The 13,837-nt window shown below is 39.4% G+C and overlaps 1 protein-coding gene across 4 annotated transcripts in view; it reads left to right on the top strand.

Annotated features, from left to right (window-relative positions):
- Positions 1 to 13,837, top strand: part of RNF13 (ring finger protein 13) — a 163,086-nt gene that overhangs the window by 25,036 nt on the left and 124,213 nt on the right. For all 4 annotated transcript variants that reach the window (XM_019439402.2, XM_019439420.2, XM_019439394.2 and 1 more), the window contains one exon: positions 1,607 to 1,736. In XM_019439402.2, the coding sequence (XP_019294947.1) occupies positions 1,623 to 1,736 (114 nt within the window). In that variant the 5' untranslated portion in view covers positions 1,607 to 1,622. The remainder of the gene's footprint in view (positions 1 to 1,606; positions 1,737 to 13,837) is intronic.

Below are 13,837 nucleotides of genomic sequence, written 5' to 3'. Positions count from 1 at the left end.
AATTAACATACCATAAGATTTACCCATTTAAAGTGAACAGCACACACACACAAAATAAAGTGAACAGCACAGTGATTTTTAGTATATTTATGGAGTTGTGTAACAATCACCATAATCTAATTTTAGAAAATTTTCTTCACCCCTAAAAGAAACCCCATACCCATGGGCAGTCATTCCCTATTCCTAGCTGCCCACCAAGTTCCCTTGGCTCCTACCTGCAGCCCCCCAGGCAATCCCTAATCCACTCTTTGTCTCTGTGGAGCAGATCTATACATTTGACATGTTTCCAACTTCATTTCTTCTTTGATCTTAATGGTTTTGTAAGAAGGTAGTTCAAAAATTGTTCAGAGGCATTTCTCTTTCAGTGTGTGTCAAAGAGTCACATTGTTGATACAGAGCCTTATCAACAGTAATCATCATCAAAATTAGTATTACTTGAGTTAGTGGCATTTACTGAAATAATTCATTATTAAGGCCCTTGTCTCTGGGGTGCTCAGTCAGTTGAGCATCTGATTCTTGGTTTCGGCTCAGGTCATGATCTCAGGGTCATGGGATTGAGTCCCTCATGAGGCTCCGTGCTGAGCGCGGAGCCTGCTTAAGATTCTGTCTCTCTGCCTCTCTCTCTCTCTCTCTGTCTCAAATAAAAATAAAATAAAAATAAAGGCCCTTGTCTTTGCAAACTTTGTTCTCACCTTTAAAAAAATATGTTATACTGATCGTTGAGGACTACCAAGAGAATTTTATTCTTATTACTTGGTTATTGTTTAGTCCTTTAATGGTATCTTTTTGCTGCAAGATAGCTAAGGACTCATAGAAAATTGGGTGAAGTTGGAAAAGGTAGCTGCACTATTGCCATTAGGATGTAGAGGGAAAAAGGTACATACATCGTTAGGAGGGACAGAGCAAAGCGTATTTATAATATATGGCTGGTTTTTCTCTTATATTCTCTAAAGTGGGTGCAATATGCAAGAATAAATAAAAAGTTAATTTGCATGTGAAATTATTAGTTATATTTAAAGAATTATAAAAATTTTTTAAAATTGTTGGTGTGCCTGGGTGGCTCGGTCAGTTGAGTGTCTGACTCTTGATTTTGGCTCCAGTCATAGTCTCATGGTTCCTGGGTTTGGGTCCCATGTTGGGCTCTGTGCTTACAGGGTGGAGCCTGCTTGGGATTCTCTCTCTCTCCTTTCTCTGTCCCTCTCCTGCACATTTTTTTTTAATAGACATTAAAAAAATAAAATTGTAAAAATTGTAAAGCAAAGGGATTTTTTTGTGTTTTTTAGTCATTATATTCATTGAAATCTAGTTCCCTTCCTAACTGAATTAGTAGACAAGCCGTACTACATACTGAGAACCATGGAAGGATATTTGTTTAGTGGTTAAAACACAGAACTTAGTTACCATGAGTTATGTGGTTATTGACTAACTTTGGGTGTGTACTTAAATGTCCAAATCTGTCTAAATTCTTATGCTTTTGAAATATGTTTAATTTTAATGTTAACACATTTGTAAGATTTTTTTGGACATCAGGAATTAACATATTAAGTGATTTGTTTTCAGGGACCAAGTACCAGAGCTCATCGTTACTTATTTGCTTATCTTCCAGGTGATTTTACAGCAAGATGCTGCTCTCCATCGGGATGCTCATGCTGTCAGCCACACAAGTCTATACCATTTTGACTGTCCAGCTCTTTGCATTCTTAAACCTACTACCTGTAGAAGCAGACATTTTAGCAGTAAGTACAGTAAGATTTATTCATGTTTAAAAACATCCCTTAAAGAAGAGCTTTTAAGAAGTCCTAAATGGTAAGACGTTTACCTATGAACATACAGGCACGTACACATGGTTTTTACTTGGAAGTGGAGGGCTTTACTCATGTTTTTATTGCTTAGTATCTAACATAAAATCTCACATACAGTAAGTACTTGATAAATGTTGCTCTTGAGAGTGTGTGCATTTTCTTTTTTTTTTTTTTTTAATTTTTTTTTTTTAACGTTTATTTATTTTTGGGACAGAGAGAGACAGAGCATGAATGGGGGAGGGGCAGAGAGAGAGGGAGACACAGAATCGGAAGCAGGCTCCAGGCTCTGAGCCATCAGCCCAGAGCCTGAGGCGGGGCTCGAACTCACGGACCGCGAGATCGTGACCTGAGCTGAAGTCGGACGCTTAACCGACTGAGCCACCCAGGTGCCCCATAGAGTATGTGCATTTTCAAGAGTGCTCTTGCACACATGAATCTACATGTTGTGTATTTGTATAGAATCTTACTGTTTTTCTTGGTAATTAGTATAGCTCTAATGACTTTGATAACAATATTTTTTTAATTTTTAAATTATTTTTTAGTTTTTAAAAATTAAATGTTTATTTATTTATTTTTGAGATAGGGTGAGAGAATCCCAAGCAGGCTCTACAGTGTGAGTGCAGAGCCCAGCATGGGGCTGAAACTCACAAACTGTGAGATCATGACCTGAGCCAAAATCAAGAGTCCGATGCTTAGCCGACAGAGCCACCCAGGCACCCCTGATAACATCACTTTTTTTAATGTTTATTTATTTTTGAGAGACAGAGCCTGAGTCAGGGAGGGGCAGAGAGAGACAGAGACACGGTATCTGAAGCAGGCTCCAGGCCCCGAGCTGTCAGCACTGAGCCTGATGCGGGGCTTGAACTCAAGGACCATGAAATCATGACCTTAGCCAAAGTTAGATGCTTAACCAACCGAGCCACCCCGGTGCCCCAATATTAAAAAGCATTTTTTTAAATTTTGTTTATTTTTGAGAGAGAGAGACAGACAGACAGAATGTGAGCGAGGGAGGGCAGAGAGAGATGGACACACAATCTGAAGCAGGCTCCAGGCTTTGAGCTGTCAGCACAGAGCCCGACACAGGGCTCGAACTTACGAACCGTGAGTTCATGACCTGAGCCAAAGTCGGACACTTAACTGACTGAGCCACCCAGGCACCCCTTGATATTTTTAAAAATTATATAAGATGCTTATAGGAAATTTCAACCTCAGATTAATATTAATGAGAAGGGAAGCAGAATGATCTGATCTTTGATGGTAGATAGAAAAGTTTTTAGAAAAGAAGATTGCTCTTCAAAACCTTAGTGTTTCTTTCTAGGTTGTTTTACTGTCCTCTGCACTGGGAAGTGTATATATTTCCTGTTTCTCATTTCTTTGAAGCCAGAAAAAGAACTAACTGTGTGTGTATGTATATATGTGTGTCTACACATCTATACTCTAGGTGCTATGCTAAAGATTTATTATTTTAAATTTCTAGGTGCAAGTGATTTGCTTAATGACATTAGGTCACTCTAGAAACAGAAGGGCCAGAATTGTTGCTGACCGAAGCTTGATGTGGTGCTCAGCCATGTTTCTGTATACTGTGGTACTTGTGGAAGTGTTGAGGATCATTGTGGAATTTGGGAGAGCCAGACTGGTTTCTGTATCCCAACTTTTGAAGCATAGCAACTCAAATCCCTATGAGATTTCTCACTGTTACCCTCTTTAGTAAGGAACTGGTTGATTAGATTTTTCTGGAATAGTCTAGATGGAGTAGAAGTGGAACCTTGAAGGACTAGGAGTCCATTGATATGCAAATTTCCCTCTAACTTGGTCCCCAGAGTCCTTGGAATAGTCTTGGGATGACTTTTGAAGTGAAGTAGAAGATTTATGGACTGATAGGGAATGAAGTTCTCCATGTCTGGCTTTTCTCCTTTGATTTCTTTTATATTCTCCCCTCCCCTTCCTCTGTTTTTTGTAATATCTGCCACTCCTTTAACTTCCTTCTTTCCTTTTTACCTGAAGTGGATTGTTATTTTATGGTTTAGCTCTGTGATGGGTTAAAGGAGCTTCAGTGGACTGCTCTGGGAACTTAACCAGCTGTGTGATCTTAATCAAATTATTTAGCCACTGTAAGTGCTTCTGTTTCTTTATCTGTAAACTGGTATGTTGTAATGATGATTAGATAAGGTAAACTACTTAGAACAGTATCAGACACACAGTAAATGCTTTATCTTTTTTATCTTCATTATATAATCATTCTCCTCATCCTTCACTCACTTCCTCGAGCAGTATATGAGACGGCCCAAGGTGTTTGCTTTTTTGTTAATGGAGAGACAAAATAAAATATTAGGTATAGAAGAACAATTAGTGCTTGCCAGCAGTATTCCGTGTGTTTCAGGCAGGTAAATGTGAAATGTATGTTGATATCATCTAGGGAAGGAACCATCAGAATGGGACCATTATGCTGACACCAAAGGATAGAAGGCTGACCATGCAGAAATAGCTGGAGGGGAGTAGATTGTGAAGGCAGTAACTAGTAAAAAAAGGAACTAAATATCAAGGCAGAGGAACTAGATCAGTAACACAAGCATCGAAAGGAAATGAGTCAAGAGCAAGAAAATGTTAGCTTTTCCTTTTACGTGAATAAGAGCATCGTGAAATCTGAGTGGAGATTTAAAGAAGTTGGACATCAGATTGGTCCATTTTGGGCTGGTATTAGTATGCTCCTTTTGAAAAGATAAAATTCAGATGATTTTATTTTTGGCGGTTGAATTCTACCATTTGTTACTTCCCTGACAACAGTATTTGTCCAGCTGGTTAGAGTTCTAAGAGAATATGGAGATGCTACTATAGTGTGTTGCTGACTACTCAGTAAGTCCCCTAGATTGTGAGTACCTGGAAGGCAGAACTGTGTCTTACTATACTTTGTTTCTGGTGCCGAGTGAGAGTAATATGTAGTAGGAATTCAATAAATGTTTGAACTGATTACTAACTTTCCTTGGAGATTTAATTTTTTCATATTTTCTTTTAATAACATTTATTCCTTGGGACTTGATTTTTTAAAGTTTATTTGAGAGAGAGTGGGTGTGCGCTTGTGGGTGGGGAAGGGGGAGAGAGAGAAAGAGAGAGAGAGAGAGAGAGAGAGAGAGAGAGAGAGAGAGAATCCCAAGCAGGCTCTGCACTAACAGGGCAGAGCCTGATGTGGGACTCCCATCTCATGAACCGTGAGATCATGACCTGAGCCAAAATCAGGAGTCAGACACGTAATCGACTGAGCCACCTAGGCACCCTGATACTTTAAATGATTATTATTTCTGTTAGCAATTCATCTTCATCATCTTTTATCATATCTCTCTTCTTTGACCCAAAATGAAATGTGATGTTATGAATTATGTAGGTTTGTGTCTAGAAACATGGAGCTTTAGATTTGGCAGAGGCATTACACTTTAGAGATAACCAGATCGATGTGGACTATTCTCAGGTATATAGGCTACAAGTGACTTGTTAGCTTTGAGCTGTGCCATGATCTTACTGAAAAGTAGTACCTATGTTAATGTGGTTTCAGAGAGTCAAACAAGCCGATTTTGGTTTACTCCCAGTCTGCCTTTTGATTCTGTTGTAGGGATTTATTTGTCAGAGAGAATTTACTTCTTGGTAGGTAGTTGTGAGGGTCAGTGGGCAGAGTAAGAGAGAAGCATCCAGTGGTTAGTGGTCTGAATGTATCAGATTATATAGCATGGTTGTTAAGAGCTCCTGCAACAGATTTGAAAACTGAATTGAAATCCAGTTCTGCCGCTCTGTAGTCGCATGACCTTGGACAAATAGCTTCATATCTCTTAAGTCTCCATTTACTTATGAAATGAGACTGTATGAGACACAGTGTGGGGCACTGAGTTAAGAGCCAGCACTCTGGGACCTGATTGCCTGGGTGAGAATCCTGGTTCTTCTGATTTACTAGAGCAAGTTCTTTTCTTTTGTTTAAATTAAATTTTATTTTATTTTTTTAGAGAGAATGAAAGCATGAGCGGTGGAGAGAATCAGAGGGAGAGAGAGAAAGAATCTAAAGTAGGCTCCACGCTCAGTGACATGCTTGATCCCATGACCCTGGGATCATGCCCCAGCTCAAATCAAGAGTCAGACACTCAACCAACTAAGCCACCCAGGTGTCCCTAGAACAAATTTTTGTTAACATTTTGTGGCCAATCTGTAAAATGAGGATGGTAAAATAGTGGCCTACTTTATAAGGTTTTTTTTTCTTTTTTTTTTTTTTTTAATGTTTATTTATTTTTGAGACAGAGAGAGACAAAGCATGAATGAGGGAGGGTCAGAGAGAGAGAGGGAGACACAGAATCCGAAGCGGGCCCCAGGCTCTGAGCTGTCAGCACAGAGCCCGACGCGGGGCTTGAACTCACGGACTGTGAGATCATGACCTGAGCCAAAGTTGGCCGCTTAACCAACTAAGCCACCCAGGCGCCCCTATAAAGATTTTTTAAGGATTAAATAAATGAACACCTGTTAGGTGTTTAACATGATCTCCTAAATGCTCAATAATTGTTAACATTTGTAACTTTTTAAATTGAATTAAATCTGTTAAGCCTGCTGTTGAAGGAAAGAATTGGTTAAGGAAAAGATTTTTTTGAAAGAAGTGGATTAAAACTAATATATGGCAGTAACTGGAGATGGAATTCCAGAGAGGAGTAACTTTATTTTCTACTTCAGAAATTTTAACAGTGAGCGTTCTTTTTTTTTTTTTTTTTTTAATGTTTATTCATTTATATTGTGAGAGAGAGGGAGAGAGAGAGAGAAAGAGAGTATGCAAGTGTGCATGCATGCACACAAGGAGGGAAGGGGCAGAGAAAGAGGGAGAGAGAGAATCTGAAGCAGGCTCTGCAGTGTTAGCTCAGAGCCTGACTCGGGCCTTGATCTCATGAACCACAAGATCATGACCTGAGCCGAAATGAAGTGTCAGACACTTAACTGACTGAGCCACACCCAGGCACCCCCACAGTGAGCATTTTTTAATTTCATGAGCAGCAGTCCACCCTCCAATACTAAAGTAAAGCACTTTTGTGCTAAAGATGTTTTTGTTTTGTTCATGATAGAAATATTGTTTTCTTTTTAAACAATGTGAGTATAAGAGGCAGTGTGGGACAATCCTTATTTTGCTGTTAAGGAAAGTCAAATGAATTTCAAAACGGATCTCACTCAGTGACCAAACTTATTCCAAGTCCCATTGTTACAAGTATTGTTGCTCAAGCTAGACATTTTATTTCTGAAATTTTAGCCAAAAGAGTGAAACTCCTTAATAATAGGAAGTGATAAGATAAAAAGCTTACTGCAGTTGTAGATTTTCCTTTCCTGAATTTAAAAGTACATTTTTCAAAACAGTACTACTTGCACACATTTGTGTTTTTTCTTTGGTCTATCTATATTGATGTAGATCAATTTCTTTATTTTACAGTAGTGTCTTTGGTCTTGGAAGAGTTAAGTGAGTTTCTCAAGTTCAACACTTAAATCAATTGAAGAGAGGTTTCTTACTTAAGAGATTAAAAGATACATGGTGGTAATGGATATAAAAGCCCTTTGTGACTGTAAAGCGCTTTGTGAACCATAGAGCACTCTGCAAATACGAATTCTTGTTACAGTAGGAAATTACCCTGAAACAGTGTTGGCTTCCAAGTATACTGCCAGGCTGACTATCCCAGCGGTAATGGATAGGTTCAGTGACCAAATACAGATGTTTGAATCACACATTTTATTGAATTAACTACAAACATACAACGAGAAGTACAGGTAGAAGATGGGTACGTTAAGACCCTCAGGATAAGATTCAAGCGAAATGCGAGAACCACACAGCTCAAATCCTGTATTAACCGTTATTAGCATACCCAGTCTGTCTTTATGCTACGTCAACTTTCTCTGGTGACGGTGTGGTCACCAGGACCTGAGTTGAGGGTGAGCAAGGGGAATTGACAGATGGAAGGTGTTCAGATCCAAAATTTGTTTGCTTTATTGAAGAGACTTGAGATATTTACATCTGAACGTAGCTATAACTTGTTCTTACCCACAGAACTGTTTTTCTGCATGTCTCTGGAAGACGACACATTAGGCTAGAATGGGGATCACCAATGACTGATTGAGCAAAGCTCTCAGTCTGCATTTGTGACCTAATCCATGCTTTGTGAACATTTAAAGTTGGCTTGATCTGGGGCGCCTAGGTGGCTCAGTCAGTTTAGCATCTGACTCTGGATTTCGTCTCAGATTATGATCCCAGAGTTGTGTGATCGAACCCTGCATTGGCCTCGGCACTCTGAGCGTGGATCCTGCTTCTCTCTCTCTCTCTCTCTCTCTCTCTCTCTCTCCCCTCTCTCCCTCTCTCTCCCTCCCTCCCTCCCTCCCTCCCTCTCCCTCTCTCCCTCCCTCTCCCTCTCCCTCTCCCCCCCCCCCTCCTCTGCCTCCTCGTCTGCTTGCGAGTGTGTGCACGCTCTCTCAATAAATAAATAAATAATTCACAATAAAGTTTTGCTTGATCCTTTCGCACTGTCCTTTGCTGTCTATACATAACAATCTCACTTTGTTCCATCTTTTTTACCTATATTCAAAACAATGTGTTCTGTTTTTTTTTTTTTTTTCTATTTTTGGCCTACTGTTTACAGAAAGCTGTCTTAACTTCTAATACATCAGGTAAGCATTGCCTGTGTTTCAAAAGTTACTTGTTTACTATCTTTGCCTAGTTTCATCTATCTTCCTTGTTTCTCTGGTTTTCTCTATAGCAGATTAAACATTCTTAAATAACACAACAAACTCATTTAACAATCATCATTACTATTATCTTCTACAATTATAGAGAAACCTTGCTTTGTTTTTCTCTGTTGTGGTAGAGAACTAATAAATATTGTAGTGTAGGAACCTATACCTGTAAGGGTAGGCAAATATTTTTTTTTATTGTCAAATTAGCTAACATATAGTATAGTCTTGGCTTCAGGAGTAGAGTCCCATGATTCATCACTTACGTACAGCACCCAGTGCTCATCCCGACAAGTGCCCTCCTCAATGCCCAAAACCCATTTTTCTAGTCCCCCAACCCCCCACCCCCCACCCCCATCAATCCTTAGTTCTCTGTATTTAAAAGTCTCTTATAGTTTGCCTCCCTCTCTGTTTGTGTCTTACTTTTCCTTCCCTTCCCCTATGGTCTTCTGTTAAGTTTCTCAAATTCCACATATGAGTGAAAACATGTGGATCTTTTACAGATCTTTTACCTCTTTGATTAGGTTTATTCCTAAGTATTTTATGGTTCTTGGTGCAACTGTAAAAGGGGTCGATTCCTTGATATCTTTTTCTGTTGTTTCATTCTTGGTGTAAAGAAATACAACCGATTTCTGTATATTGATTTTATATCCTATGACTTTGCTGAATTCATGTATCAGTTCTAACAGTTTCTTTGGTGGAGTCTTGGGTTTTCCATGTAGAGTATCATGTCATCTGCGAAGAGTAAAAGTTTGACTTCTTTGCCAATTTGGATGCCTTTTATTTCATTTTACTGTCTGATTGCTGAGGTGGGACTTCCAACATTATTAAACAGCAGTGGTGAGAGTGGACATCCCTGTCGTGTTCTTGATCTAAGGGGGTAGCTCTCAGTTTTTCCCCGTTGAGGATGATATTAGCTATGGGCCTTTCATATATGGCTTTTATGATGTTAAGGTATGTTCCTTCTATCCTGACTTTCTTGAGGGTTTTTGTTAAGAAAGGATGCTGTATTTTGTCAAATGCTTTTTCTACATATATTGACGGGATCATGTGGTTCTTGTCCTTTCTTGTATTAATGTGATGTATCATGTTGATTGATATGTGAGTACTGAACCAGCCCCACAGCCCAGGAATGAATCCCACTTGATTGTGATGAATAATTCTTTTAATACACTGTTGAATTTGATTTGCTAGTATCTTGTTGAGAATTTTTGCATTTATGTTTGTCAGGGATATTGGCCTGTAATTCTGTTTTTTAGTGGGGTCTTTGTCTGGTTTGGGAATCAAGGTAATGCTGGCTTCATAGAATGTGTCTGGAAGCTTTCCTTCCATTTCTATTTTTTGCAAAAGCTTGAGAAGAATATGTATTAACTCTGCTTTAAATTTCTGGTAGAATTCCCCTGGGAAGCCATCTGGCCCAGGACTCTTATTTGTTGGGAGATTTTTGATAAGCAATTCAATTTCTTCACTGGTTATGCATTTGTTCAAATTTACTATTTATTCCCTCTTGAGTTTTGGTAGGGTATGGGTGTCTAGGAATTTGTTCATTTCTTCCAGATTGTCCAGTTTGTTGGCATATAATTTTTCGTAGTATTCTGTAATAATTGTATTTCTGTGGTGTTGGTTGTGATCTCTTCTCTTTCATTCATGATTTTATCTGTTTTGGTCCTCTGTCTCCTTTTTGAGAAGTCTGGCGAGGGGGTTATCAATTTTGTTTATTCTTTCAGAAAACCAGCTCTTAGATTCATTGATCTGTTCTCCTGGGTTGTTGTTGTTGTTTTTTGTTTTTTTTTTTTTGTTTTGTTTTTGATTCTATATTGTTTATTTCTGCTCTAATCTTTATTATTTCTCTTCTTCTGCTGGCTTTGGGCTTTCTTTGCTGTTGGCTTTCTAGTTTCTTTAGATTTGAGGTTAGGTTATGTATTTGGGACCTTTCTTGCTTCTTGAGATGGGCCTGAATTGCAATATATTTTCCTCTTAGGACTGCCTTTGCTGCATCCCAAAGGATTTGGACTGTCGTGTTTTCATTTTCATTTGCTTCCATATATTTTTAAATTTCTTCTTTAATTTCCTGGTTGACCCATTTATTCTTTAGTAGGATGTTCTTTAACCTCCCTATATATGGGAGCTTTCCAAATTTTTTCTTGTGGTTTATTTCAAGTTTCATAGCGTTGTGATCTGAAAATACGCATGGTATGATCTCAGTCCTTTTTTATTTGTTGAGGGCTGTTTTGTGAACCAGTATGTGATCTCTTTTGGAGAATGTTCCATGTGCTGCATTCAAGAAGAATGTGTGTTCTGTTTTGTGTAAAGAATTCTGAATGTATCTGTTAAGTCCATCTGGTCCAAAGTATCATTCAGAGCTGTTGTTTCCTTATTGATTTTCTGCCTAAATGATCTGTCCATTGTTGTAAGTGAAATATTAAAGTCCCCTATAATAATGATATTATTATCTATATACTTATTTATGTTTGTGATTAATTGATTTATATATTTGGTTGCTCTCGCATTGTGGGTATGAACGTTTACAATCGTTAGCTCTTCTTGATGGATAGATCCCTTAATTATGATATAATGCCCTTCTTCATCTCTTTTTACAGTCTTTGTCATAAAATGTAGTTTGTTTGACATAAGTATGGCTACTCTGGCTTTCTTTCACCATCCAATAGCATGATAGATGGTTCTCCATCCCCTCACTTTCAATCTGCAGGTGTCCTCAGGTGTAAAATACGTCTCTTGTAGTCTTGTAGGCAGCATATAGATGAATCTTATTTTTTGTTTTTGTTTTTGTTTTTTTAATCCATTCTGAAACCCTGTGTCTTTTGACTGGGTCATTTATTTATTCCATCTACATTCAAGTGATTATTGAAAGATATGAATTTAGTGTCATTGTGTTATCTATAGGTTTTGTGCATATGGTGATGTCTCTGGCCCTTTGTAGTTTTTGCTGCTTTACACTCACAGAGTCCCCCTTAGGATTTCCTGCAGGGCTGGTTCAGTGGTCATGAACTTCTTCAGTTTTTGTTTGTCTGGGAAAGGCTTTATCTCTCCTATTCTGAATGACAGCTTTGCTGGATAAAGGATTCTTGGCTGCATATTTCTCCTCTTCAGCACTTTGAATATTTCCTGCCACTCCCTTCTGGCCTGCCAAGTTTCAGTGGACATCTCTGCTACTACCCTTATGTGTCTACCTTGTAGGTTAAGGCCTGTCTGTCCCTAGCTGCTTTCAGAATTCTCTTTGTATTTTGTCAGTTTCACTCTGCTATGTCATGGTTTGACATGTTTTTGTTGATTTTGAAGGAAGTTCTCTGTGCCTCTTGGACTTAGATGCCTGTTTCCTTTCCCAGATTAGGGAATTTCTCAGTTGTAATTTGTTCAGATAAACCTTCTGCCCCTTTGTCTCTCTCTTTTTCTGGAATTCCTATGATGAGGATATTACTTTGTTTCATTGAATCACTTAGAGCTCTAATTCTCCCTTCATGGTCTAGTAATTTCCTTTCCCTCTTTTTTTCAGCTTCATCATTTTCTAGAATTTTATCTTCTATTTCACCTATTCTCTCTTCTGCTTCTTCCATCCTTGTTGTTACTGCATCTAGTTTATTTGCATCTCATTTACAGCATTTCTTAATTCATCATGACTATTAGGTCTTTGATCTCTGCAGCAATAGATTCTAAGCTGTCCTGTATGCTTTTTTCAAGCCCAGCTAACTATTAGTCTTATGACTGTTATTCTAAATTCTTGTTCAGATATATTGTTTATATCTGTTTTGAGCAATTCTCTGGCTGTCATTTCTTCCTGAAATTTCTTTTGAGGAGAATTCTTCTGGTTCGTCATTTTGTCGTTTACATTTTGATAGCTTGTTGTATGACCTGCACCTGCGAGTACTACTATATTAAAAAGAAGTCATACCCTGTCCAGGGCCTGGCACTTCGGGTAGCCCTCTGTTGTTGTGTATTTGGCTGCTCTATCCCACTGCTCTTAGTAGTGGATCATTTGGACCTTCTACCAGGTGTGCTTTGATTTGTTCATTGAAGTAACCTTGAAAAAAAGGAAAGGTTGGGGGGGGGGGTTGGTGAACCTTATCCCAAACAAAGAGGAAAATGAAAGGGGTGGGTTAAAAAAAAAAAAAAAAAAAAAAAAAAGACCAGGCAGAGAATCAAAGAAACTAACTATAAGGCTTAATCCAGAGAGAGAGGAAAATAAAGAAGGAGATACAGAAAAGGTGTAAAGACAGTAGAGTAAAACTGCTTGATTAAACAACAACAACAACAACAACAACAACAAACCAGAACAGAGAAAGAAGAAAGAATGAAAGAAAGAAATATGTATAATAAGAATTGACCAAAAATCAAATCAGAAACTATGAGCCTGATTCCAAAGGGGGAAAAAAAAAGAGGGTAGAAAGAAAAAGAAGGGAAAAAAGAAGAGAAGGAAAGAAAAGAGGAAAAAGAAGACCAGAACACATAAAACAGCAGGACAGTTGTCTGTTGGTGCCTGGGACTGGTGGCTGTGCTGATCTGGAGGAGAGGCAGTCTGGTTCACTCGGTGTCAGTCCTGCTCAAGTAGATAAGCTGTTGCCTGGCATGGAGGGGCGGGGTTTGGTGTAAGCGGTCCCACCTTCACAGGGGGTGGCTGTCCTGTTCTCTGAGGCCCCACTGTGTTGGTGATGGGGAGAAAAATGGCGACACCCCAGTCTCTCATCCCTGCACTGGGTATCTCAAACCACGCTGTTCAGGCAATGCCCACAGAGCAGTGTCAGCAGTCAGCTTGCCCTGCACCACAGTCCCCCCATGTCTCCTAGGCACTCTGCCAGGATTCAAAACCGGATGTTTTAAAGGATCCCACTCTGTGCAAACCTGGTTCTGGGGTAGTGCCACTCTGCCCAGTCGACAAAGGGCCTCTGGCTGGCACCTGCAGGGTTGTTGTCCTTGGAGGGGCAACATATCCTCCTCCCACAGTACTCGAGGAAGGGGACTGTTCTCTCCCAGTGCCCCCTGAGATCCTACCATGCCTGGGGCTGGCTCCCCTCCTCCCCCGGTGCCCACATATGGCAGTGGCTCCAGTCCAGAGAAAGCCCCACACTTTTGAAAATTCCAGTCTTCAGCTCCTAAGACTGTTTATGAAGTGCAAACTGGCACTCTCCCTATTTCTTGTTTCCTGATCTGTGGTCTGGAGAGGGACTTCCAATACCGGACTTCCACAGCCTCTTTTTCTTTCCCTTTTGTCTCTCCACAGAAGGGTTTCCCCCACTCTGTGTCTATGCCACCGTTTTATCTCCCCCAATTCACATACATGCATCTCAGTT

The sequence above is a fragment of the Panthera pardus genome, unplaced genomic scaffold, assembly GCF_024362965.1.
Source record: "Panthera pardus isolate Hobbes unplaced genomic scaffold, ASM2436296v1 HiC_scaffold_16, whole genome shotgun sequence".
Classification (NCBI taxonomy): domain Eukaryota; kingdom Metazoa; phylum Chordata; class Mammalia; order Carnivora; family Felidae; genus Panthera; species Panthera pardus.
Note: the sequence above shows the minus strand (reverse complement) of the source record. Positions and strands in the feature narration are given on the sequence as shown.